Source organism: Cylas formicarius, unplaced genomic scaffold, assembly GCF_029955315.1.
Source record: "Cylas formicarius isolate icCylForm1 unplaced genomic scaffold, icCylForm1.1 PGA_scaffold_10__41_contigs__length_53128322, whole genome shotgun sequence".
Taxonomy (NCBI): domain Eukaryota; kingdom Metazoa; phylum Arthropoda; class Insecta; order Coleoptera; family Brentidae; genus Cylas; species Cylas formicarius.
In genome coordinates, this window is record NW_026844214.1 from 28,718,489 (window position 1) to 28,743,923 (window position 25,435).

A 25,435-nucleotide genomic window follows, 5' to 3' on the forward strand; every position below is an offset into this window, starting at 1 on the left:
ATATATAGTGTTCGAAGTGTTTTCGGAGCGCGAGCATTGAAGATGCCAAGTGAGATTTTGGCGAAACGTCTGCAGGATTCCAGTCGGATGCAGGATTTGCAGGATTCCAGTCGGATGCAGGATTCCAGTCGGAGTTCAACGAGCGAACGGATGATATCCCGGAATATAGTGTCATCATATATATATATATATATATATATATATATATATATATATATATATATATATATATATATATATATATATATATATATATATATATATATATATATATATATATATATATATATATATATATATATATATATATATATATATATATATATATATATATATATATATATATATATATATATATATATATATATATATATATATATATATATATATATATATATATATATATATATATATATATATATATATATATATATATATATATATATATATATATATATATATATATATATATATATATATATATATATATATATATATATATACATATATATATATATATATATATATATATATATATATATAAATATATATATATATATATATATATATATATATATATATATATATATATATATATATATATATATATATATATATATATATATATATATATATTTATTTATTTATTTATTTATTTATTTATTTATTTATTCCGGAATATCGTGCGTTTGTTTGTTGAACTCTGGCTGCAATCCGTTTCGCCAAAATCCCACTTGGCGTTTTCAATGCTCACGCTCCGAAATCACTTCGAACACTGTGCGTATTTCGCTTATGTGGCTTACCAAAGCACGTGAGAGGTCAATATCGGTATCACTGCTCGAATGTCTGATGATGCATGTGTCGAAAGGTAAATCACTCAACTTAAATTTAAAAATAAAAGACCATGACGAGTATGTTTGCAAACCGTTATTTGAAAATAAAGAAAAAACAAATTAAAAGAAACTTCTCAACACAAATTCATCAATGACTTATGACCTATTTTTTCTGAATGTATTGGTTGACGATAATAACTTGTTTTTTCTCGCACTCTCTTCTCTTGGTTGTTGTTCCCTAGGGATATCTGAAAAATATCTCAGCAAACACTCTTCCATGGATGTCATAGACGACAACAATTTTCTACAAATAATATATAGAAATCCATTTCGGTTACAAACAAGATTTACATCAATGAAAAAAAAAATGCCTGTTTAAAGTTTTCAGAAATATTTAAAACTACTAAGTTGCTTTCTTTAGATTACACATGAGTGATTATGAAATCAATAGAGAAGAATCTTTTGCAGTAATTCGAAAAAAAATTAAAAGGAAGTAAATTAACATAAACTTTTGATTTTTACACGATCGTAGAAACATGTCTTTTTCATTTCCCTTTAAATAAATGCGGGTGTTGTAAAGTGATATAAAATTTAAAAACAAAAACATAAGTTATCTCACCAGAGAAGATCCCGGAATGCTGAGCCATCGGAGGCCTATTACTTCTTATAAAAACGCTATTTTTCATTTTCCCAAGAATGACTTCAGATATAGTATTGTAGCGAACATTAACATTGAATAAAAATTTTAAAAAAGGCAACAGTCGATAAGAGTTACAGAAATTGACTAGCGCTACTCGAAAACGGATCTATTGGTGATTAGTGTTTGGCAGAGTTGGTTTCTGAAAATCGAAAATCCCAGTCCATTGAAAGCCTGTGCAGAGCAGGATCATCGTGAACGCCAATTTTCGCAAGAACAAGAATTTTCGTAAGGAGCAATATCGCGGATCGAAGTCTAGTTTTGATAGAAGGGATGACTATAACAGCCTATCTAGTACTGTAAATTACAATTGCTCCTTTATCTCGGAACTTGACGAATTAATTGATAATATTGAAACTATTACGTAACAATAAAAATGCCTGAGGCAAATTTTTTTTAGGCGTGATTGCGCCATGTGTGGACTGGATAATTACGGAGAAGTTATTTCAGTCTAGCATGCCCAAGTGCTTTGCAAAATCCCGTTCTGGATATTGCATAAAGCAAAATGTCAAAGAATGTCTGACGTCTTGCGACATGATTCCATTAATACTCCCTTACGTGTTGTATTCGATGCGAACAGTCATGCTCATAATAAGATTTCGTTAAATCAAGCTTTACATATAGGATACAAAAATTATTTTTCATTAAATTTAGGCACTATTTGCGAAAAATATAATTTAGAATCAGTAATCAGTGACCCAGTAACAATATGAGCAAGAATAATAATATAGCGAATTATCTAGATACCTAACTAATTGTCACACTTTTATTGATAGATCTTATAATATTAGAGAATCTAACTGCTTGACAAATATCTATCTAATGAATTGCCTACTTAGTGAACTAAAAAAAAAATGCATAAGTCGCGATTAAACTGCAAACATCCAGTATATGAGGTGATTTAAAAATATTTTGTATAGAAATTTTGCAAGATGAAAGGGACAAATTATGTCTTAATTGAGATTTGGTACTGTTCAGTCAACAAACATATGAAAAACCCACTGAGGATCGAGTTTTGCACGCGATCCTGAATTTGATTTCATTGACATACATAAAACGACTAGTGGTAGTCAAAACTATGTTAAACTTCTAAAATAGAAAAATAGAGTTGAAAATAAAATATCAGATTTGGATTGGATCTGTTTTGAATGCTATGATCTGATGGTGCATACTATGAGTACCTTATTAAAAAGTTGCAGCACAACGAAAAAGAGTTAGCTGAAAGTATTTTAAAACAAAACCGAAGATTAATCGAATAAATCTAATTGTTCAACAATCATCTTATATTTAATCTTTATTAAAGATGCATTGATACAGGTCATTAAAACCTATAAGTTATTTTCACAATTTTACAAGATTTAGAAAGTTCGGTAACTTTCTCAAAATCAAAAATTATTCACCCAAGTATAATTACAATTAATGAATTGTTGAACTAACTTTCTATTTTGCAAAGTAAAGAATTAAAACAATTCTGCCTGTAACTTTCGAAAACACTTTTATTTTTTACAAATTAAGGTTGATCATTTTATTTGGAATAATAAGTTAATTTAATAATTAAATAATAAGTTAACACCAATAACGTCTCCAATAATTTTTGAATATTTTCATCCCTTTTCAATTCCCATAAGACATGGGAGTTGCTTTGTGGTTGTTTTGCCTGGTGCAAAGTGTTTGATAAAAATCGGATTGCAATATGCATACGAGAATGAGCTATGTAAATAAGTTACTAAGGGTCTATTCGCCTGTACCCACGGAGAACTTGAGAAGACTGATGAGTAGTTCCCGAGGAACAAAACGTAAAATTTCAAAATCTTCATTGAATATGTTAAACTCTCAAATAACTTTCAAATAATAATTAATGATCCTAGAACAATCAACTTTAGTATCCAGCAAATACTGTTTCCTGACCTATCCAATATACAACGCGTCGGTTGTTGTTGAATTGAACTTGCTGACGTTTCGCCATTTATCCTTTTGGCTTCTTCAGAGCTTAGCTGTAACTGGCTCGCATTCTACTCTATACCTGCTTATTTATTATATGTAAACATTGACTCGGATGATTGATTCCCATACTGCTGACATATTTGAGCATCTGACTAGTTTTTTATGGAAGCCAATTTTTTCCATTGCTTGCCATAGTTTTGGTTAGTTTTGCTAAGTTTTGCCTTACCCTTTAAACGTAGATTGAATTCCCAATATTTCTCCATTACTTACTTGATAGTAAACATTTTACTCATTCACTCGATTATAGTAAGTGGTTCCAAAAAGATGTTTTTTTAAACTGTAATGAATTTTTTTAATTTATTAAATTGAGCCAGTGCTCTTTGATTCTATGCGAAATCTTACGGACTGCCAGACATGTACAAAAGAACATTGTGCCCATTTATTTATTATCCAGAACCACCATTCCCAACTTTAACCGTAGATTGAATACTTCAATCTATACACGTACTTATAAAATAATTATGAATTGTTTTAAAGGAGTAACTATTATTATCTGCTAATTGCCTGATTATGGTCAACATTTTATTTAAACATATACCATAGTCATACGCAATCCACAACATTTCGTCAAAATTTCGAAAAGTCCGGTGTATACCATTTTTATTTTTGCTTCACTCAAATAGGCGAATTTTCCACACTATTCTTAAATTCTATAAATTAAGTCCAGAGAATGATTGATGTTTTAGTTACATTTGTATTAAACGTATTGGGATAATAACGATTCGAAAATACAGAACTAAATGATTATTAGCATCAAGGTTTGAGTACTAAAGCATTTCCAATGTATGCCTTTATTAATTAAAACGCTATTAACTGATATTTAAAGTTAACACAGAGCGGGTGCAAATTTAGCAGCGGTGAATTACTCATTGGCACTTTTTGATAATTAAATTAATTTTAACATACAATATATATTTGGACATTACTAATTTCGAATGTAAATTTTACAGGATGTGACAAAATAATGGGCAAATCAGTTTAGCGTATATTTTATGAATCGCGTATCTTTTCATTTGAACTCATTGTTTTGAATGTATAATTTAGATTTTTTAATGATAAATCAAGAAAGGCGTAGGGTTAAATCGGACTTGTTATTTATCTTTAAAGTAATTAATAACATATATGATTTGTCTGATTTTGTTTCCTTGATATCGCCACAGCAGTGCCGTCTTCACTTACTTTCCTGTCACCCTAACTTGGGTAAACATTGTCGCATTTGTAGGATTAGTTCTAATGTAAATTAATGTTGTGATAAAATGAATTTATTTTTACCTCCCTTGTATTAAAATTATCTTATTTTAAATTTAAAAGACTAATTATAGTTGTTTTATTAGTTTTAGTTTTGTTTTCCCATTTCTTGCAATGCATTCGAGGTTATTCTTTTCTGAATATGGTATTACAAAATAATTTTACCGGATATAAGTCCGACGTTATTAATAATGTTTGTGATTGTGATTAATGATTGGGTAATCCTACCTTTTTGTAACCTAAATTTGGAAATAAATAAATCCCTTTACTTAATATTTGTCGTTTTATATCTTGAATCTTCAAACCAGAGGTAATTTGAAATTTAAGTCATCATATCTTAACACAATGTCTTGCTAATATTTCTATAAAATAATAAATACTCCTTTTTTTAACAATATCGATATGGCTTGTAAGACATGTCTTTTTTACTGTGACAACGTTATAACGAATAAACGCTTATACCAACTTGAGGAGTTTTTGACTGTAATTTAACGTGGGACTGCCTTTGCTTATTTATACTTATATGTAAGAAAAGTGACGTTTTGAAAATGGAAACGTGTTTTTAGTATTATCGATTGTACATTTCCAAAGAACACTCAAATGCATTTGATGTGATTTGTAAAAGTGAGTCATTTTTTTCAATTTGACTATTCTTCATGTATTTATGAAATTTTTAATATAGTTACATCATAATCTCCATAGCAACTGTTCACGTCCACACCCCACTCGTCCCTTGCCTAAATACCAAATAAAAAATAGGCCAAATCTCTAAAGCTTTTATATCCATTTTTACAATCTCCGAAACCGAGCGGGGTAAATTGTATTATCTGGTTCTCACTATTTTAAATAGATCTAATCTTTCTTCGGAAGCACGTTGACCGAGAGATGAATGAAAAAGCGAACGTGTCGAAACAGGACACCCTCCGAAATACATTAATCACGGGGCTCGTATTGTTTGCAGCCCCCGCCGATATACGCATAAAGAAGTTCAGAATTAGCTTATAATAACTTTATTCAGGGCATGATTTTTTTCTGTTTTACTAGATATTCTTTTTGCTTCGATAAACTTGATCAAGCTTGTCGAAAACCAACCTTAAGCAAAGAGCATACACCGGGTGATGCATTGGCGAACGGAACGTCAGAAATCCCATGCAAATTTTTAGGTGCCAAAATATTAGCACCCCTGTACATTTTATAGCAAAATTTTAATATAATAGATCAATACAACAAGCATCAGCGACATCAAGCTGGACAATGACATATCAAATAAAGGTTGGCTTACAATAAAGATATTCAAAACAAACTAAGTATGTAAGTCTCATTATGTTTTTCTTAGGATCAAACTCATTTTCGGTCCATAAGACCTCCTTATTCCTTAAAGAGTTCTTGGAATGAATTTCATTTAAAGGACGTTTTAAGCAACAAGAAAGCTTCAAGGAACGACTATACATTTGACCCTCGAGTCTTTTATTAGAAACAATTAATAATTATAATAAAAATATGCCTACAAAATTGCCAAAAAGAACAACCCGCCATTAACAGTTAAACAATATCCTAAGCTATCCTGTCACATTCTCAGGAAATAGCGTTTTGTAACCTGTCAAGATTTTCAAATTTAAGTTTTTTATATAACACTTTCCAAGTGATCCCACAGAAAGAAGTCGTTCGGCGAGAGGTCAGGTGACCTGGATGGCCAAAGGATTCGGCACAATGGGCCAATAATGTTCCCGTTAAAAGTATTTTCCAAATACTACCTAACAATACAGTAATTATGGGCGGGACAACCATTCATATGTTTCCAGGTCTTCTGATCTAGGGCCAACAACTTCTTCTAGTGAAATTTGATTTTATAATAAGTCCAAATAGGTTACCGCCGTGAGGTTATAGTCCATAAAAAATGGCCCACAAATATGATGTCCGCAAATTCCCACCATGAAATTTATTTTTTGAGGATATGGCTTCGAGTATGAACAAAAGGATATTCTTTGTCTTGGCTCCAGCACCGTCAGTTTTGAATATTTGGATCGTTTTTGAGTGTGAATGTATATCAATAAAATGAATATTTCAAAAAATTAGTATCATTATTTGCTTTTTCCAAAACCAAAACCAAATCAAAACAAAATGCTACTATTCTTTCTTCATCACCTTCCCGGAGTTCTTGGTACTTTTCGTAATTATACGAAAAATATTTGTATTTTTTTAATGTGCGCAACTCTGTGGTTTGATGTTTATTTACAGCTTGTTCAAGAATCCTCGTACTAATCATTTTGTTTTCCTTCACAAGCGGTAAAATGTTCTAATTTCTATTGTCCCTTCCTTCTACTCTAGTATCTACATTTTCAACTGAACTTTTGCAGTTATTTAATAATAATAATAATATAATTTAATATAATATAATATAATACGTTGAATGTTTCAAATCGAAGGTATAGTTTTAGCAGGAAAATAAACTGAAAACACTTCAGGCACTGCTCTAAGACTGCTTCCTGTATAATACCCCTTAATTAGGGTTACTTTTTCTTAAATGGAATAACGGATATTTAGTTTTAATTAAAGAGCGTTTAATAACATCCAATGATCACAAATAAAAATATTGTTACTCTCACGAATTTTCGTGTTGTCATTGTCAAAATGTATTTTACTGTTGGAATTAAGGTGTAGAAAGTGTTGTTAAAACAATTTAGCTACAAGTGCAGAGTTAATATTATACTGAATTACAGCAGACGGATCGGCGTCCTTAGTATAATTCTATACGCATTGTAACGTTTTAGTTCTTTAAACAGTGTGTGTGAGGAGATCTTTCTCTCTACCCATTCCCGTGCCCCTTCAGGTAGATACGTCGTATCCTTAAACACTTTCATCGCAAGTCTAGGAATTGCAGAAAGTTTCGCCTCCCAAATATATTATTATGAAAAGTACCAATGGACAATTTCGTTAGGTTTGTGGGTATTGGAAAACTAGTATAAAACAAGTCAATAAACAGTTAGTTTTAAATGTAACAGAATTAATATTACCAATGCTAAAGAGTGTTGTTTATTGTCTCAAAATTTAAAAAACATTTTGCTAGCAAAAATTGCATGGTGCAAAAAATTCCCCGTCAAAAATATATAACAGCAATTGTTAAATGTTAAATGTACATGTAGAAATTGCATTGTATCTACCGGGCTTTAAATACTAGTATCAATTCACACAATAATTTGACTGGAAATAATCAAAAAACACTTTTCCAGAAATGCTCAGAATTTTTTAGAAGTGTAAGCGCACATGAAACATTCTAAAAGGAAAATTGTCTTATTAAGAAATATTTTTTCCAGATGCACACTGACCTGTTGTGATTTATGCCACAACTACGACTTACCTTTAATTATAATAGCATGTAGACAATGTAAAAATATAAATGAATAAATACATGAATTATTTAATAAGGCCTTTATTGAAAAGAATAAAGTATGTTAAGGGTTGAATAACATTTTTCGGTAACTTCATAATTTTTTGTTTTGGGTTAACTTTTTATTTTCGCGCTGTGTATACAACACCCCCACCATACCCAACCTTGGTTAAGCCGCGCGAAAAGACAGACTTGCGTGAGCGTCCGTAGTGCCAACCACGAAAAAACAAGCTCTCTTTTGTGACCGGTTCGCGAGAACCCCGCGCTGTGTTGTGGTCCTTACCACCCCCAACCCTCCAGAAAATACCCCTAAGAAGACCCGGCCGGGCAGACGACGACGCGGGAAACCATCAAGGTGGGTGATTAACCGTTTCGGGTGTTGTATGTCCTACCGTTTTCTTGCCGCTCTTTCTCGTTTAAATTTTGAGGGTGATTTACCATTTTCCCCCAACCCTTTACAGTAACATTGAAGTATCTTATGTCGGACAGCATTGTGCAAATAAAAACTAAATATTATTATTCTATTAAAAAATGCAGAATTTATTTGTATTTAATTTCTTATTGTGTTTATAAGCAACAATGTACTTTGTAAAGGGGTTGGGGGAAGGTGGTTGTAAATCACCCTCAAAATTTAAACGAAAAAGAGCGGCAAGAAAACGGTAGGACATACAACACCCGAAACGGTTAATCACCCACCTTGATGATTTCCCGCGTCGTCGTCTGCCCGGCCGGGTCTTCTTAGGGGTATTTTCTGGAGGGTTGAGGGTGGTAAGGACCACAACACAGCGCGGGGTTCTCGCGAACCGGTCACAAAAGAGAGCTTGCTTTTTCGTGGTTCGCACTACGGACCCTCACGCAAGTCTGTCTTTTCGCGCGGCTTAACCAAGGTTGGGTATGGTGGGGGTGTTGTATACACAGCGCGAAAATAAAAAGTTAACCCAAAACAAAAAAATTATGAAGTTACCGAAAAATGTTATTCAACCCTTAACATTCCGGCCTCCCAAAAATACCCAATTTTTCCCATAAACTTATCCTATACTATATACACGGTTGCCCCTTGAACAGGTTAACAGTTAGGGACAAAAGATAATTTGACCAAAGGTCGATCGAAAGTGCCTTTGGCCGTGTGCACTTGCACAACGCGAATTTCCTTGTCGGAACTGGGGTACAAGCGCGTGATGCGGCCCAGAAGCCACTTTAACGGGAGGAGGTTCTCGTCTTTAATTAAAACCAACTGACCAACTTTTGGGGGGTTAGTCGTGGTGTTCCACTTGTGCCGTTGCTGCAGCTGGTGGAGGTATTCCCGATGCCATCTGTCCCAGAAGTGCTGATGCAACTGCTGCACGAGCTGCCAACGAGTGAGTCTGTTAGTGTTCAGATTAGCTAAAGGGTCGTCGGGAGGGGCAGATGGGGGCTCCAGGGTCAGAAAATGCCCAGGAGTAAGGCTATGCAAATCGTTTGGGTTGGAACTCAAACTACATAATGGGCGGGAATTCAGTATGGATTCCACCTGAGTTAACACTGTCGACATTTCCTCGAAAGTCAGGATTTGAGAGCCTATCACATGAAACAAATGGGTCTTTACCGACTTGACGCCGGCCTCCCAAAGACCTCCAAAGTGAGGACTGGAGGGTGGGTTGAAGTGCCAGCGCACCTCACACTGGTCGGCGGACTGCTGGCAATACTGTACCAAAAACCGGTTAGCACCGACAAAATTTCTACCCTGATCACTATACATGGCAGTGCAACGCCCGCGGCGAGCGACAAAGCGCCGAAAAGCGGTCAAGAATGCGTCTGAGCTGAGTTCAGAAGCCAATTCCAAATGGATGGCTTTGATAGCCATGCAAACGAATAGGCAAATGTAAGCGCTCTGAGTCTTAGCGCCGCGCCTTCGCGCAAGGGTAATGGAAATTGGACCGGCAAAATCGACACCGGTATGCGCGAATGGCTTGACTTGCGATACACGAACGGGGGGTAAATCAGCCATGAATGGCTGTACACAAGAAGGTTGGACACGGAAGCATCGGTAACACTGCGATAGGGTGTGACGAATTGCTCTGCGGGCGGACAAAATCCAGAATTGTTGTGAAATCTGGTACAACAACGATTGGGGGCCCGGGTGGCAATTTTCCTTATGGAACTTTTCGATCACGAGTTCGGTAAAGCGATGGTCTCGAGGTAGTAGAAGAGGATGTTTTGCGTCGAAAGACAACGCAGAACCTCGGAGTCTGCCACCGACTCGAATGAGACCGTGCTCGTCGATAAAGGGCGCTAGGCAGCGTAAAGGTTTGGGGCACAGTTTACCGTTTCGAAGACACTTCAGCAAACCGGCGAACACCTCACGTTGGACGTATCCTGTCAGCAACGTGCGGGCGTGGTACGTGTCCGCAAAAGACAAATTATCAAGCGCTCGCTTGGGAACGGGGGTACGACAATTATTTAGAAACCTACAACAATAAGCCAGGATCCTCTCAATTTTTCGTAACGACGAGAAACGGGTTAACAGTTCTCCGAGCGAGTCAACTAAAGGGGTGGACACACAAGTCAACACTGGTTTACGTTCCAGTTCCAGATCGTCTCATCGTATCCGGGGGTGAAGTCGGAGGTGGGCCACTCTTCCACCGGAAGACGCAACCAAGGGGGACCACAGAACCAAGAGGGGTGGATTAATATTTACTCTGGGAAAAGCCCTCGGGATGCGCAGTCAGCAGGGTTGGATGAACCGGCGACGTGATGCCAGGAACTGGGGGAAATGATGTCCTGAATGAGGGACACGCGATTGGCCACAAAAGTTTTCCATCTGTGGGGGGAGGACTTTATCCAAGACAATGCAATTTTGGAGTCATTCCAGGCGAATACTCTCGTGATAGTCAACCCAGAGGCTATAGTGGAGCGAGTTGGGCGAGCAGCAACGCTGAGTACAACTCCAGACGGGGGATCGACACTCGCTTCAAAGGCGCTACCCGATTCTTTGCACACAGAAGGGTGACAGAGATATGGTCCTCTCTGACGCTTCGCAGATACACGGCTGCACCGTATCCGCGTTCCGAAGCGTCACAAAATCCGTGCGTCTCCACCTGGACGCCATTGCTAGGCAGTACCCGACGAGGGATTGTCAGCCCAGAAAGACTACCCAGCTGAGACGAAAACGAACTCCAATCTTCGAATATTTCGCGGGGGGGAGGTGCATCCCAATCGACGCCCTGGGACCAAAGCCTCTGTAGGAGAATTTTGGCAGTCAACACGACCGGGAATAAACAACCTAGGGGATCGTATATTTGGGCTACTTGCGACAAAATATTCCTTTTTGTGCACGTCCTATCCGCTACTTGGATGCGGTAGGAGAACACATCCCGTAAGGGACACCACTGCAATCCCAACACCTTTAAACTGGGATTGTCGTCTCCGCATAGGGAAACGGGTTGATGATGTGAAGCGGGGAGTGAACTCAATAACTCGGGGGAGTTGCTCGCCCATTTGCGCAACTCGAAACCACCCAATTTTAGCAGCGATACTAATTGATCCCTCAACTCACGGGCTTCCTCCAACGAGTCTGTTCCTCCGATAATGTCGTCGATGTAGGTTTGGCAATCTAGGAGACGGGCTGCTAACGGGTAACGCGCTCCTTCGTCCCTAGCAAGCTGATGCAACACGCGAATAGCCAAGTATGGGCTACAACTTAGTCCATAGACCACCGTTGACAAGACGTACTCTCGCACTGCTTCGCGGGGATCAAAACGCCACATCTGACGAATATCGGTGGTGAAAACCACACAGTACAGTCGAAAGATGAGCAAAATGGCTCCAATGTCGGGTTGGAGCTTGGGACCCGTAAATAGAAGATCGTTCAGAGACCGTCCGTTGGAAGTTTTGGCTGAAGCATCAAACACAACACGCAATTTAAGGGGTTCGCTATGTGGCTTCCAGACGGCGTGATGAGGAATGTAGTAACCTTGGGGAGAGGGGGGCAGGTCGCTAACGAGTGCCATGTGACCTTGTTCCCAATAATCTCTCAAGAACTCGTTGTAGGCTAATCGCAAAGTTGGGTTCTTGGCCAAACGCGCCTCTAACAACTGGAATCGCCTAAGGGCTTGAGGGTAAGATTCACCAAGTGAAGGGTGTTTATCCTTAAAGGGTAAGGATACGACGTATCTACCTGAAGGGGCACGGGAATGGGTAGAGAGAAAGATCTCCTCACACAATTTGTCTTCAGGAGACATAAAGGTCTTTGAAGGGACGGACTCGAGTTCCCAAAATCTCTTCAAAGAAACATCAACAGCAGTACTCACAGTGGTATAAAAACTAAAGGGAGAAGATGGTTCTAAAGAATTCACTTTTCCTAGGACAACCCATCCGAAGATGGTCCGAAAAGCGCATGGGCCACCATTCTGTCCTTTTCTAAATCCAGGCAAACAAATATCTCCGTAAACTTCTGCCCCTAAAAGCACGTCTATTTCGTTGGGTTCACAGAAGTGAGGATCAGCCAAGGGTAGGGACCTGAGATGTTTTAGATTCTGCTTATCAATCACCTGGTAGGGTACCTTATCACAAATAGATGGAATAACTAAAGCCTCTATATGGAGAGCAGGGGATTTTTTTTGGGAGGGGGTCACGCTCAGGGAAACCTTCCCTAACGCAGACGTCGACATTTGGTTGAGGGCTTGAATTGGTGTCGGAGAGAGAGACCTTGGAAGCTCCAATTTCTTCGCAAAGGAATCTGTCACAAAACTGGCTTGACTAGCTGAATCCAACAGTGCACGACAAGTAACAAGTCTGCCAGATTTATCCGAAACGGACAAAAAGCAAGTGGCAAAGAGCACGACCTTTTGAGAGGAGAGATTGGTCATCATGGTCACCGGACTAGGGATAGTACCTTCCTGGTTGATGGAAGCAGGGGGAGCTTCATTCAACGGGGAGGGGGTAGTAGCATTTCCAAAATGCACTAAAGTATGGTGGCGCTTGCCACATACACGACAATTAATCTTGAAGGGGCATCTTCCAACACCATGGGATCGCGCGAAGCAATTAAAGCACAAACGATGTTGCTTGATGAACACATGCCTTTGAGGGGGCTCAAGAGATAGGAAGGAATCACACTCTGTCAGAGGATGGTAGTCCATAGGGCAGTATAAACACTTACTGGTGCAACTCACATCAGCACTCGGAGGGGTAGACGTCGCTATCATAGATGTGGGTCTACGTGTATCGGTTGAAACTCGCTTCGAAACCTCAAGCCTCTTGGTAGGGGTAATACCTCTTGAGGTAACTAAAGAGTTTTCTAAAGCTTTACAATTCTGTTCCAAAAAATCACATAAATCTTGAAAAGTTGGGATATCTTTATCACAAAATTTGAGTTCGAACCTCGTCTTGAGAGTCGAGTCGAGTTTCTCTAAAAGCAAATTGAATTTTGTAAAATCCCACAAGTCGATATCGAATTTATCGATAGCTGCAAGATTCTCTGAAAATGTTAAAAGCAATCTCCTCAGTTCAACAACCGAGTCACTCTTCATAGTCGGAGCCCGAAAGATCGACAGCCAATAATCGATTAACAACAATCGATCGTTTTGATAACGCTTCACGAGGGCATTGTAAGCTATACTATAATTGGCATCCTTAATTGGCAAATTCTTCACGACACTGAGAGCATCCTTTTCCAAATAAGACACTAAAAATTGAAATTTTTCAATGTTTGAAAGGGAAGAATTATTATGGATCAACGTGTTAAACATATCAAAAAATGTAGGCCAATTTTTCAAATCGCCATCAAATTTCGGAATGATAATACGGGGGAGTCGGAGATTACTATTTCTTTGCGACTCTCGACCAACTACAGATGGTACCGGAGAGCCTGCCTTAGGTTCTACTTTCTCAAATAATCGCTTGGCAATAGATCGAATTGAATAATGCAACTGATCAAAGTGATCTTGAACCGCAAACTGTCGATCTCTTTCCGAATCATTCACTAAGGAGACTACTTCCAATTGCAAGGACTCAAAAGTGCTAACTAAACTCGGCAAATCCTCCACCATGCACTGGAATTTGCATAAAATTTCATCATCATCGGGTTCAACGCGAGCTTTCTGACCCGCTGACAATATATCGTTAAAGCGTCTAAGTGTTAAATCCCGCTTAGCAATAAATTTATCCATTTCCGACATTGTAAATCGCTTTGTAAACAAATGCACACCTAAGTCTCGAAACCAAGTACCCACGTAAATTAAAAGGAAGAAGAATTTGAGCACGCAGAAAATATGCTTAGAACGAATCAAATAAAAAGACGGCCGCAATTCGAAACGACGGTAAACACTTTTTATGAAACCGCTTTTTTGCGCTCCAAACTTTACACGTTTTTTGCTAACCTGTTCACGATAGCGAACATGTATTTAAAATTACTAAAGTTTGTGAATGACTATAAAAATCCAAAAGACTGATTCTGATCCGGCTCGAAGGACCAATATGTAAAGGGTTGGGGGAAGGTGGTTGTAAATCACCCTCAAAATTTAAACGAGAAAGAGCGGCAAGAAATCACCCACCTTGATGGTTTCCCGCGTCGTCGTCTGCCCGGCCGGGTCTTCTTAGGGGTATTTTCTGGAGGGTTGGGGGTGGTAAGGACCACAACACAGCGCGGGGTTCTCGCGAACCGGTCACAAAAGAGAGCTTGTTTTTTCGTGGTTGGCATTACGGACGCTCACGCAAGTCTGTCTTTTCGCGCGGCTTAACCAAGGTTGGGTATGGTGGGGGTGTTGTATACACAGCGCGAAAATAAAAAGTTAACCCAAAACAAAAAAATTATGAAGTTACCGAAAAATGTTATTCAACCCTTAACAGTTACTCTTTTCAAGGAACTTTTACATTACTTGATTTGAGAGGATCACCACATTTAAAAATTGCGCAAAAAAGAAGATATAAGCAATAAAAAAATATTCATTTATAATACATTCAACTATTTTTAATTATTAGTAGAATAACTCAAGCAAAAATTTCATTAACTGTAAATTCCAAACAAAATTTAAATCAGAAGCACTTTACTTGTTGACAATATGTTACTGTGCCTTAAGTTCCTTTTAAAAACTGATGACCCCTTCTCTATAACTTGTAATGTGGTTTTCACTACCACTGAAGATTAAAGATCTTTAGGAAAGAAAATATTATTTTGACTTGTTGGAAATAAAGCCCAAAAACATCCCCTATCAACAAAAATGTCTCATATGTTCAAGATGGAAAATTTGGTAACAAATTTTATCAATCGGGTTAGAGAAAAAATAAGGGACCATTTGGCACTCTAAATATGGGCTGGCCGTTAAGTATCATCGGCAAAACAGAATGACCAGAAAACAAGTAACCTGATTTACAACTGATCACAATATCTACCTAAAAGACACTGCCCTGCCTACTTTATCGAGTGTTAACCACCTCTTCTATAGCTTAAAGGAGTGATATGGATGCTCTTCTAAAGCTATCAGCCTCCCTGGCAGTTCCATTTTTGAGGAGGAATATTATCCATTGTTAAACTAAAAAATAAAATATATCAAAACTAGGCATATATGCAAGTCTACAAAAAAATGGGATAGAGAACATGGATCAGTCTCATAACTTGTCCAAAAACATGATCCCTTCTTCCCAAGTTGTGCATACAATATTTTGCCTAATTAAGTTGTCCCGAACCCAACAAGTAGATTTACAAAATCAGTATTTATTGATAGAACTACTTCTATTCCATCACTGTCAAATTATATGTGTACCTACTGCAGTATTTATTTACCTCCCTAAGGAGGTAGGTGACCTACAAATAAAGTACCGCAAAATTTTGAATAGTTACCTGGTAATTCTCAAAAATTTGCTGTAATGCCTTCAGACTTCCCAAAAATATCCTGCAGATTTATCCTTTAAATTCCTCCTGTTGCAGTTGCAGCTGAACTGATTCTGGTAATTCCCCACTTTCTGCGGTAATAATTTCTGTAATTTTTGACCAACCAAAAGGCAATTTTATTTCAAGTGTGATGAAAAATGAAAACTTTCCCACGGTGAGTTTTACAAGGATTTGTAATTGTCAAGGAGTATTTCTTGTGATTGTTCTAATAAAACTTGAAGGTTAATTGTTTTCTTATATTTCCAGTAATTCTTGCACACTAAAACATATTACCCAAACATTTTTCCTATGTAGCTATTTAAGGGTACCTTGCAGTTTGTTAAATCACTCGGGTTTATCTAAGATCCTATTAGGTCCTCATACTTGCCACACTTGTCATTTAGTTTGTGAGTGGGGGTCCTATAGAAACCACTTTTAAATCCTTTAAATTAACTTGTAAATAAAGCAACACTTACCCGTATAGCACATTGTTTTCCTTACACGTTTGACCACAAACACAACACGAAAAAGGTACGGAGAGAATCATAACCACCAAAAATGTAAACAACAATGGCAACAGTCTGGATATAGCAATTTCTAGCTCGGCGTGTCCAATTATGTTCAGATTTCAGAGACTGATTTTGCGTTCTTATAGAAATTAGTCAGAAAAATTACGGCAATGTGGCAACTCAGTTCAGATGTTTCGGGCTCGTTTTTGGAGAAAAGTATAAATATAAAAATTATATCATGATACGTCGACTTGTATCCGAGCTACAGGAAGATTCTCAAAAGCATGCATTTTGGACAGGTCCTCATAACTTTTTGATTTCTGAAAATTCTGTATATTTTAGGTAATTTTTTCAATGAATCCTACAGTTAAAATTAAAATGTCAAATTGCATTTAGTCACAAACTTGTTATTGTTCTTATGAAGTATGCTATTTTGTTTTATATTACAAAATTTGATTTAAAAGGGTGTAGGTATCGCAAGCGATGTTTTGATTTTTGTTTTTCAGATGTTTTACTTTCTCCTATATAAATGAGCGAGAGAAAGACATCAATTCGCCTCATTGTTCCATGATTGCTATGCCAGTTAGATAGTTCACTATCCCACATAAAATTTCGAAGAAGAAAATTTCCCTTGCGGATAATTGAGGTTCAGATATAAATTATGGTTATGATTATAGATAGTTGATGGATAACTTTTTCTCTCAGCTAATAATAATTAAGATAATTTTTCAGCTGTTTTCATTTATTTTTAATCATTGATTAGTGCCGAGTCGCATTTTTTATTTACATGCAATCGAATTTCACCCAGTTGATAACCACCCATTTCCATTTCCGAGTTAATCTCCACGTTCTGAAACGCATTTAACCCACTGTTCCATTCTGGAATATTCCACTTAATAAAATGTCAGGAATGGTCGATGAACCAGAAACCCGATAAAAATGGAAAAAATTTCCCATTCGTCAAATCCACTGTTAGGGCCTACCCACAATTTAATACATAAATCGACGGGGCATATCTGCCTTCAATTTTCGTGTCAATATATTTTAAATCTGCGATGTTGTTCCTGTCACGTCGCAACATTTTGACACACTATATTATCCCAGCTGTAAGACATCTTTTTGACCATTCGGATTTTATCAGGGACAACCATGAACGGATATGCCCGCTGAGAGTTCGACGATTCGACAGTTCTCAGTTAAATTGTCAGGTAAACAACGAGTTAATTGTGTCGAGATGCTGTTTGAAAAGAAAATGGACAAAGTGCAGTTTAGCTTTTGAAAATATATATCATCTAATAGCTAAATGGTTTAGGCTAAAACATTATTGTTTAATTTGTATTTGGAAAGAAAAATTTAAAAATTATCGAAAGAATATGTTTACAGAAGTAATAACGAACTGTTGATGAGGAAAGAACAGTTTACTTAATATTCTCGAAACGGAACATGAACGAAGTAAATAACGGGAGTGTCAAAGACTGCAAATTAAATAGGAATGCCGATACAAACCAAGTGGCAAAAAAAATCAATTTTTTTTTATACGTAATCGTTAAAGGCACAATCTATTAATGATTTTTGGCTCTCACTTGTTTTATTGTCTGTTAAACTGGGGCTAAACTTCTGACGTAACGAGAATCTTTGGTCTGCAAAATAAGGTACATAGGTATATAGTGGCTTCACAATCCCAAAGGGAGTTGCGCCGCCTGTAGGAAGCTTTCTAGATCCACTTGACGAGGTGGATCAGACACCATTGCTTCTGTTTTATATTTTTCTGCTGACGTTTCTCCATCCTTTTCTAGTGCCTGTATTCTCTTGCCAGTTTACGGAACACATTTCTTACATGTCAGTGAGCTAAAATATAGAATAAGGATAATCTTAAGCCTGATTTCTTTCATCTTTATGCGATTATGCGAGGTTCAATTTACTACTGTATCCATTAAAATACCACTAAAGCCTGCGACAAAAACCCTCCTGTTTAGGTTCAAACACGTAGCCAAGAAAGTTTTAACAAAGCGAGCATTCTACAGCTTCTAGGGGTTTATTCTTTTGCAAGTCACAATTAACTATGCTTGCTGTAAGGTGAAATGGCTGCCGAGTATTTCATACTCTTTTAACTGACAAAATGTACGTGTTCTTTATATTACGTGTAATGCAACTGTATTTTATTTTATCTTATATTGTCCTGATGAATGATTGCATACATTTTCTGTTATATGCAACAAACTAACACAAAAAAAATATGGTGTAAATCCACGGCCAGAGCTTTTCAAAAATATTTTATACGGTAGCCTGAAAGGTACATTAATCAATGTACCTCGAAGTTGTTACAAGGGGAAAAACAAACACGTAGTTAATTACGATGAAAGCTGAAGCGCGTTAAACTTTTTCTTGCCTTTCCGAGTATATAATTACTTGAAGCCCAAAGTAATTTCAAAGTTAATTCATCAAAACTGATAAATAAAATTCTCTGTTATATATTAGTTTAACGAAAAGACGGAGGACGGAGTTGAGGAAGTGCAGTGTGTTCTTTTATTTTTTGCTAAATACTTTTTATTTCGTGTGTACTCTCTTTGCGTGCTACTATTGTTTAACAATTTTATTTGATTTAACTTATAATATGTCCCACTTATTGCCTCATATGATTATTATATAAATTAAAACAAGTAGCACATATTTATATCTTTCACCATTAAATCAACAGTTAAAGACGGGAAAAGTGGAACAGAAATAATAAGAATAATGAATAAGAGAAAAATTGTAAAATATACAAATTCGTTTCCATCATAAAAAAAACGATTTGTATTTTTTAATATTAAAAAAACATGCAGGAAATATATTTTTTCAACTCCCTGACTTAAAATATCAAATTATACTACACCGATCAGGAGTATGTAAATTGTCGCTTTAAGACGTCAGCTTCGTTATCCAGGATCGCGACTCACTTCGTATATTTCCGGTAGTTTAGTTTGAGCGCTATAGCATGTTTTTGGTCAATTTTAGCCGCTGATGGCACATGATGTCTACAATATGTACCATCAGCCTCTGAAATATGTACCTCGAATTTGTAAATTTTCATCCCCACAAATTCTGCGGTTATGTGAAAAACTTTGAAATGACACCGATTCTTGCTATACTCCATTATATTTAGAGATTTAATGTTTATAGTATATTATGCAACAATGGCATTAGAGTCACGAGTTTATTTGACACGAGCGGAGCGAGTGTTTAATAATGACTTAAAAAGTTTGCCAAACATGTTGCACACAATACTTTTTGTACGACCGTTTGTTTTTGGGCATATTTTTGCAGAACAACACGAATACGTTGACTAGCATGACTGTCAGAATTCACAAATGTCAAAATTGAAGCCGTGCAGTAAAATCTCCGAAAATATCCGATAGCTCCCAAACCCGTGCGGTAATATCCTGAAAATGTCCGAAGTGGCTTGGATCCGTGGAACAAGAAACTCCCGGGGTAAAGTGACGCTTCCCGCACGCTAGATAGTTTATAATTAGGTATTTTACAGAAGAGAGTAGAAGACCGGCATTTGAGTCATGAGATTATTTGGCACCAGCGGGGCGCAGCAGACCGAGTGCTTAATAAACGAGTGACTTAAAAATTTACCAAATATGTGGTATGCTATACTTTTTCTACGACCATAAGTTTTTGAGTACATGGCCATCAAAATTGACCAACGGAAAAATTCAAGCTGTGGGAAATATCTCCGAAAACATCCGACTGCTCCCAAACCCGTGGTAATAGTCCGGAAATGTTCGATGTGGCTTGCAACAATAGTAAATAAGATGTATATCCGAATGCAAATAAGAACTTTGTGATAAAGAAAGATCGAAAGCAGTATCCGGTAGTGGTGATATTTGCGAACCACGAATGGTACCTCAATCTATTATTATATTATTGCCATATTATTATAATATTTATTATATTGTATTATATTATTCTCAGATAAATTTATAAATCATCGGTATCATTTTCTGACAATTCTCAAGAGGTATATGATTTAATTTTAACCTTTCTTTTTCAGATAACCAATTTTAACCGAGTTTGATCTTCATTTGCCATCCAACTGAATTGTTACGGAAATCGCACATTCCGGTAACATCGCATACAACCTACACCGCATCATCACAGCTGAGAATGAACTGTCTAATTTTTACAGTCTACGTTCATTGGTGTTCATGCCCATATATGGTCAAGAATAAATCACACAGTGGCAACACGCTACGAATTATAACAATTGTTAACATAAATTGCAGTCATGTAGGTCTTTTCCTTATATCGCATACACGAAACATTCATTAGACATACTAAAACTGACATTAAAACTTTCAATTTGACGAAAAACCACGATTTTGATGAACCCCCATATAAATTTGGTAGATCAAATGAATATACGAACTGTAGTCTTAAAAATTTATGATATAACTTTGTCAGGATTCGGTGTCAGTATTTTACTGAATTTATCTGTTGAAAATCAGTCTCAAATTGTTATATTATCTAACAGTGATATGCGTCCTATGTTGATTGATTAATTGGTTGATTAATAATATAGTGTGCAATATATTTATATTGCACCCTACACACACAAATTTTTTGTGTGAACACAAATTTGCGAAATGTGTGAACACATTTGTGTTCACATCGCATAATAACGACACCCAGAGAGCAAGAACATAAATACATTAGAGATAGATATATTTTTCCAATTTGCACGCATATTATTCGAGATCGCGCTGTTGAAAGCTTTCGAGGCTGCACGAGTATCCAACGGCAGAGGAAATATAAAGTAAGGCAAATGTAATTCTATCAAGCTGCGTGAATGCCTGCGGAGTGAGCGTGACAAAAGATTAAATTTTATACATATCCGTAAGCGGGTTATTCATTAGAGACTTGGGAATGCATATTTCTTAGGAAACATCACATACATCACAGGGAAATGGGTTCGGCACAATAGACTTACCGTGTTGCTGATGGCCGTCATCCAGTCACTAGAACAGAGAAAAATCCATTAGAGCCCGTTGGTATGTAGAATATTTTAAATATAATACAGATCACGTGACAAATACTCGAATAAAATTGTCTAACCGCCACGTTATTTAGAAATTATCCTGTATTAAATATTAACCATTCTATCGTGTACTATTAGATATTTCATAAAAAACTTATTTCATAGATCACTTTTCTCTTGGTGGAAGATTCCTTTTAATATATTATTATATATTAATCTAGAATAATAATTTAAATTATATTTAACAGTGTTAACATTTTTAATAGTTGTTTTGGTACAGGCTATTTCCCGACATCTTGGAAAACATCTAACATTGAACCAGTTTCAGTTTACTTCTAAAGAAACCAACATAAAATTTGTCTTCCTAAGAAACAAAATGGCTGTCAAGTCCATCCAAAATTCTGGAAAGTTAGTTTACCAACATTCATAAGCCACATTTAGCAATATTTTTAGCCAGAGTTGTTTTCAATATTTTTAATGGTTTATGCAATTAAACGGTTGTGCGATGGTATTTTGAACTTTTCGAAAGCCTTGGAAACGTTTGCTCTTATCTTATGATAAGAAAAATTCAGTATTTTGGCTTTAAACTTCTAACTTGCTCATTTTTTCCTGAGCACTGATTTGGAAGGCTGCAACAGGTAAAATTTGATAACCAATCAATGTTTGGGTCTTTACTTTTAAACATATATCTTGCCCTGTAACCTGTATTTGTCTTGTTTTAACGAACACCGGCAATTATAACCATTATTGTAACTTTAAACAGTTTTCTTTGATTATCTCAAAAATGTAATTTTGACTCATACCCCCTTGGCATTTCCATGGTTCGATTATCATCAGTGAGCGAATAACCATCTTAATCTTGAACTAGATCTTATTTCAAACTTGTCGGAGAACTCTATAAAGCACTATTAGGTTGTGTGAACAAGAGATCTTAGCTTGCTCATGGACCGCAATTTAAAATTCTCGGCATATATTTCGCTAAAATTTCAATTACTCCATGTCAATAGACAAATTTATCCAGTAAAAATAAAAAAGGGTTGTGTATTGCTCTGATTTAAAATGCTTAATATTCGAGTTAAGAAAGTCTTGACCATATTTGGTATACATTTCAGGAGTTAAATTGGCTGAAAATAGAACACAGACGCAAGCATAATTGTTTTTTTTTTTTGGTTTTACAAAATTAGAACAGAGAGGTCAATATAATATCAGTACTCTCACATTATCTCATTAAGTTCTTCACCAAAACATATAACCATATGTCTTAAATCCAGCTGTTCTCTAGAGCACCGAGTAGTATACATAATACAAACGTTAACGACATTTGGAAAGATTTAAAATAAAAAGCAAATTTCTAATTTTAAATGGAGAAAATGAATTTTGATAAATATTATTATTTGTTACTAGCTATTTATTTTTCTTGTATCAATATTAATCTCACCATCCTTTGTTATGTGAAAATCAACATAGTTAATTATTGCCATATTGTCAATTCAGTTCATTCGAATAAATTGGTAAAAGTGGTTGTTGTTCCTGCAAACATACTGGAGGAAAATTAATTCAATTTTCTCAAAAACCGTTATAGAAATTCATCATTTCGATTTTACAAGGAAATTTTGGATGTAGCCTTTTAATTTAGGGAGGAAACTTATTAAAGTCAATTTATACAGGTTTTGGTGAAACTGTCACTCATAATATAATACCATCCCATTTGTATGACACCCAATAAAATGCAATAAATAATAATTTGCTTTTATTTATTTATTGCATTTATAGATTTTTTTGGGACTTATTTTGAACCGTGAAGGTAGAATTTAAGTTTGTTTCCCTGTCAAACTGTGCCAAAAAGAAATACTTTTTCGGGCGAAGTAAATGGGATTTTCTTAAATCCCGATCAAAAGTTTGTCTTAGAAACAGGCTGACGGATTCGTTAAGACCCGCCTCGCTATATTTCTCCCGCCGTTCATTGGGCTATTGTTTCCGTGTTTACGTTAATTGAAATTTGACTGGCTGAGAATTATAAAAGATCCAATTTCGAAAGAGCTTGTAAAATTTAAATACCTACGAGAAACAAAAGGTTTCCGAAGAAACATCTTTGACGGGAAACAATAGCGGCATTTAGCTAAACTAAAGTTTGATGGGGAATCGGATTAATCCGAAATTGGACATTTAATTAAAGCTAATTCGATGTAATTAGCACTAGACCAATGTATCCAGTGCCACGATTGCAATAATAGAGTTAATATTGTTATTTGTCGAGAATGAATGATTTAATAGTAATTTACGTAACAAGTCCTGAAAGTGTCATTTAATTTAAAAGCACCTTTCGGGAAGTGTTACGTGCAATATGTTGTACCATCGAAAAATTATTAATTTTTTATGAAAAATCTTTATTAACATTTACTAAGATTTTATAACAATCTGAAATTGTTGTTTAATAAAAAATATAAACATTATTTTTGAATATTAGTATTAAACGCGCAACCCCAGCATAACTTATCTGTAAGGAAGATACTTGAAAATTATTTTTTGATGTGATATTTTTGGGATACAATATCTATGTTTGAACTGCCTGTATTTTGATTTTTTTAGCTACATCAATTTTATGCTGAACACAATCCTCAATATGTCTCTTCTTTTTATTCAGACGTCGGACACCAACTGCTGGATAAAAGCATATTCTAAGTTTTTCTCTGTTTTCCTCTCTTATGATTTTCCATTTATTGATTTCCTGCGTTCTCTTTTATAACATCTCGCCATCTATTTCGCTGCCGCTTCTTTAACTTATGCGTGTTCTTCATTGTATTGTTTTTTACTTCATCTATTTGGATTCTGCAATGGCAATGGCAATACTGCGACTTCAAGGCTATACGTTTTGGCATACTTAAAGTTTTTCCAAACTCCTATTTGTTAAGGCTATAGTTTCTAAGTTTCTAATCCGCAAGTTGTAACTATCAAATATCCTGTTCTTAAGAGGTATGGGTACTTAGATGTAGCCAAATCTATTCACTTCAACGTTTTGGTTTTCTTTATTAATGTTTATGCTATGTCCTAAGCATATATATTATTCTACGCTATGATTTAATTCTCCACATTCGTCTGTCTTTGTTGGAATTAAATTTGTTTCTGTGTTTTTGTTGTTGTAGGAAAACGTGTTTTCTGCATTAGTTTTTGCCGTTTGTATTTAGTATTTTTTTGAATATTTGTTCTCACTAACCGACGGTCACTTCCAGTATTGAAATTATTTAATACGGAGACATTTGTGGCAAAAGCTTTTCGTAAAAGACATCAATTCACATCAAGTCCATTTTTGTTGGGGTTGCTTTTTAAAGAAAATATAGTCTCTGATCATTGATAAAATATTTACCAGCTCCTTTTTTTGCAGCGTTTGTTAGTAAGTTTTGGCAATATAAGACGCCACACTTAACGGAAGTGCTAAAATATGGAAGGGACGGGTATTTTGTCAATAAAACCACCGTTTCACTTTTCACAGTTCACTCACTCCAAAACAGAAGCAAGCACGACTTATTTTCGTTCTTAACTATCAAGCGCAATAACATCAGTTTTGGGATAGTCATATTTCCCAATGAAAACATCTTTCAGTTTTCCAAAAAGTATGAAATGAAAGTGTATAGACCAGACAACCAGAGTTTCAACTCTGTGATATAGCGGATTGAGGGAAGATTTCGGGCCAAACTTATGCCGAAATATTGCAGAATGTTATGGTGCCCAGTGTGGAACATCTACCTACCTACCTAAACCTAATTATCTCTAAGTTGTTTATTTAAAAGTTGAAAATTATCTTTTTATTTTTAAAATAAATAAAAGTCGAGTATGTTCAGTTTAAACGTTTTCGAATGATTAAACTTACGAGGACAACCAATGAT

General features: G+C 35.8%; 1 protein-coding gene across 1 annotated transcript in view; it reads right to left on the reverse strand.

Annotated features, from left to right (window-relative positions):
- Nucleotides 1-25,435, reverse strand: part of LOC132706504 (uncharacterized) — a 96,552-nt gene that overhangs the window by 26,100 nt on the left and 45,017 nt on the right. Inside the window, exon 4 of the mRNA XM_060677860.1 lies at nucleotides 21,504-21,531. Within this exon, the coding sequence (XP_060533843.1) occupies nucleotides 21,504-21,531 (28 nt within the window). The remainder of the gene's footprint in view (nucleotides 1-21,503; nucleotides 21,532-25,435) is intronic.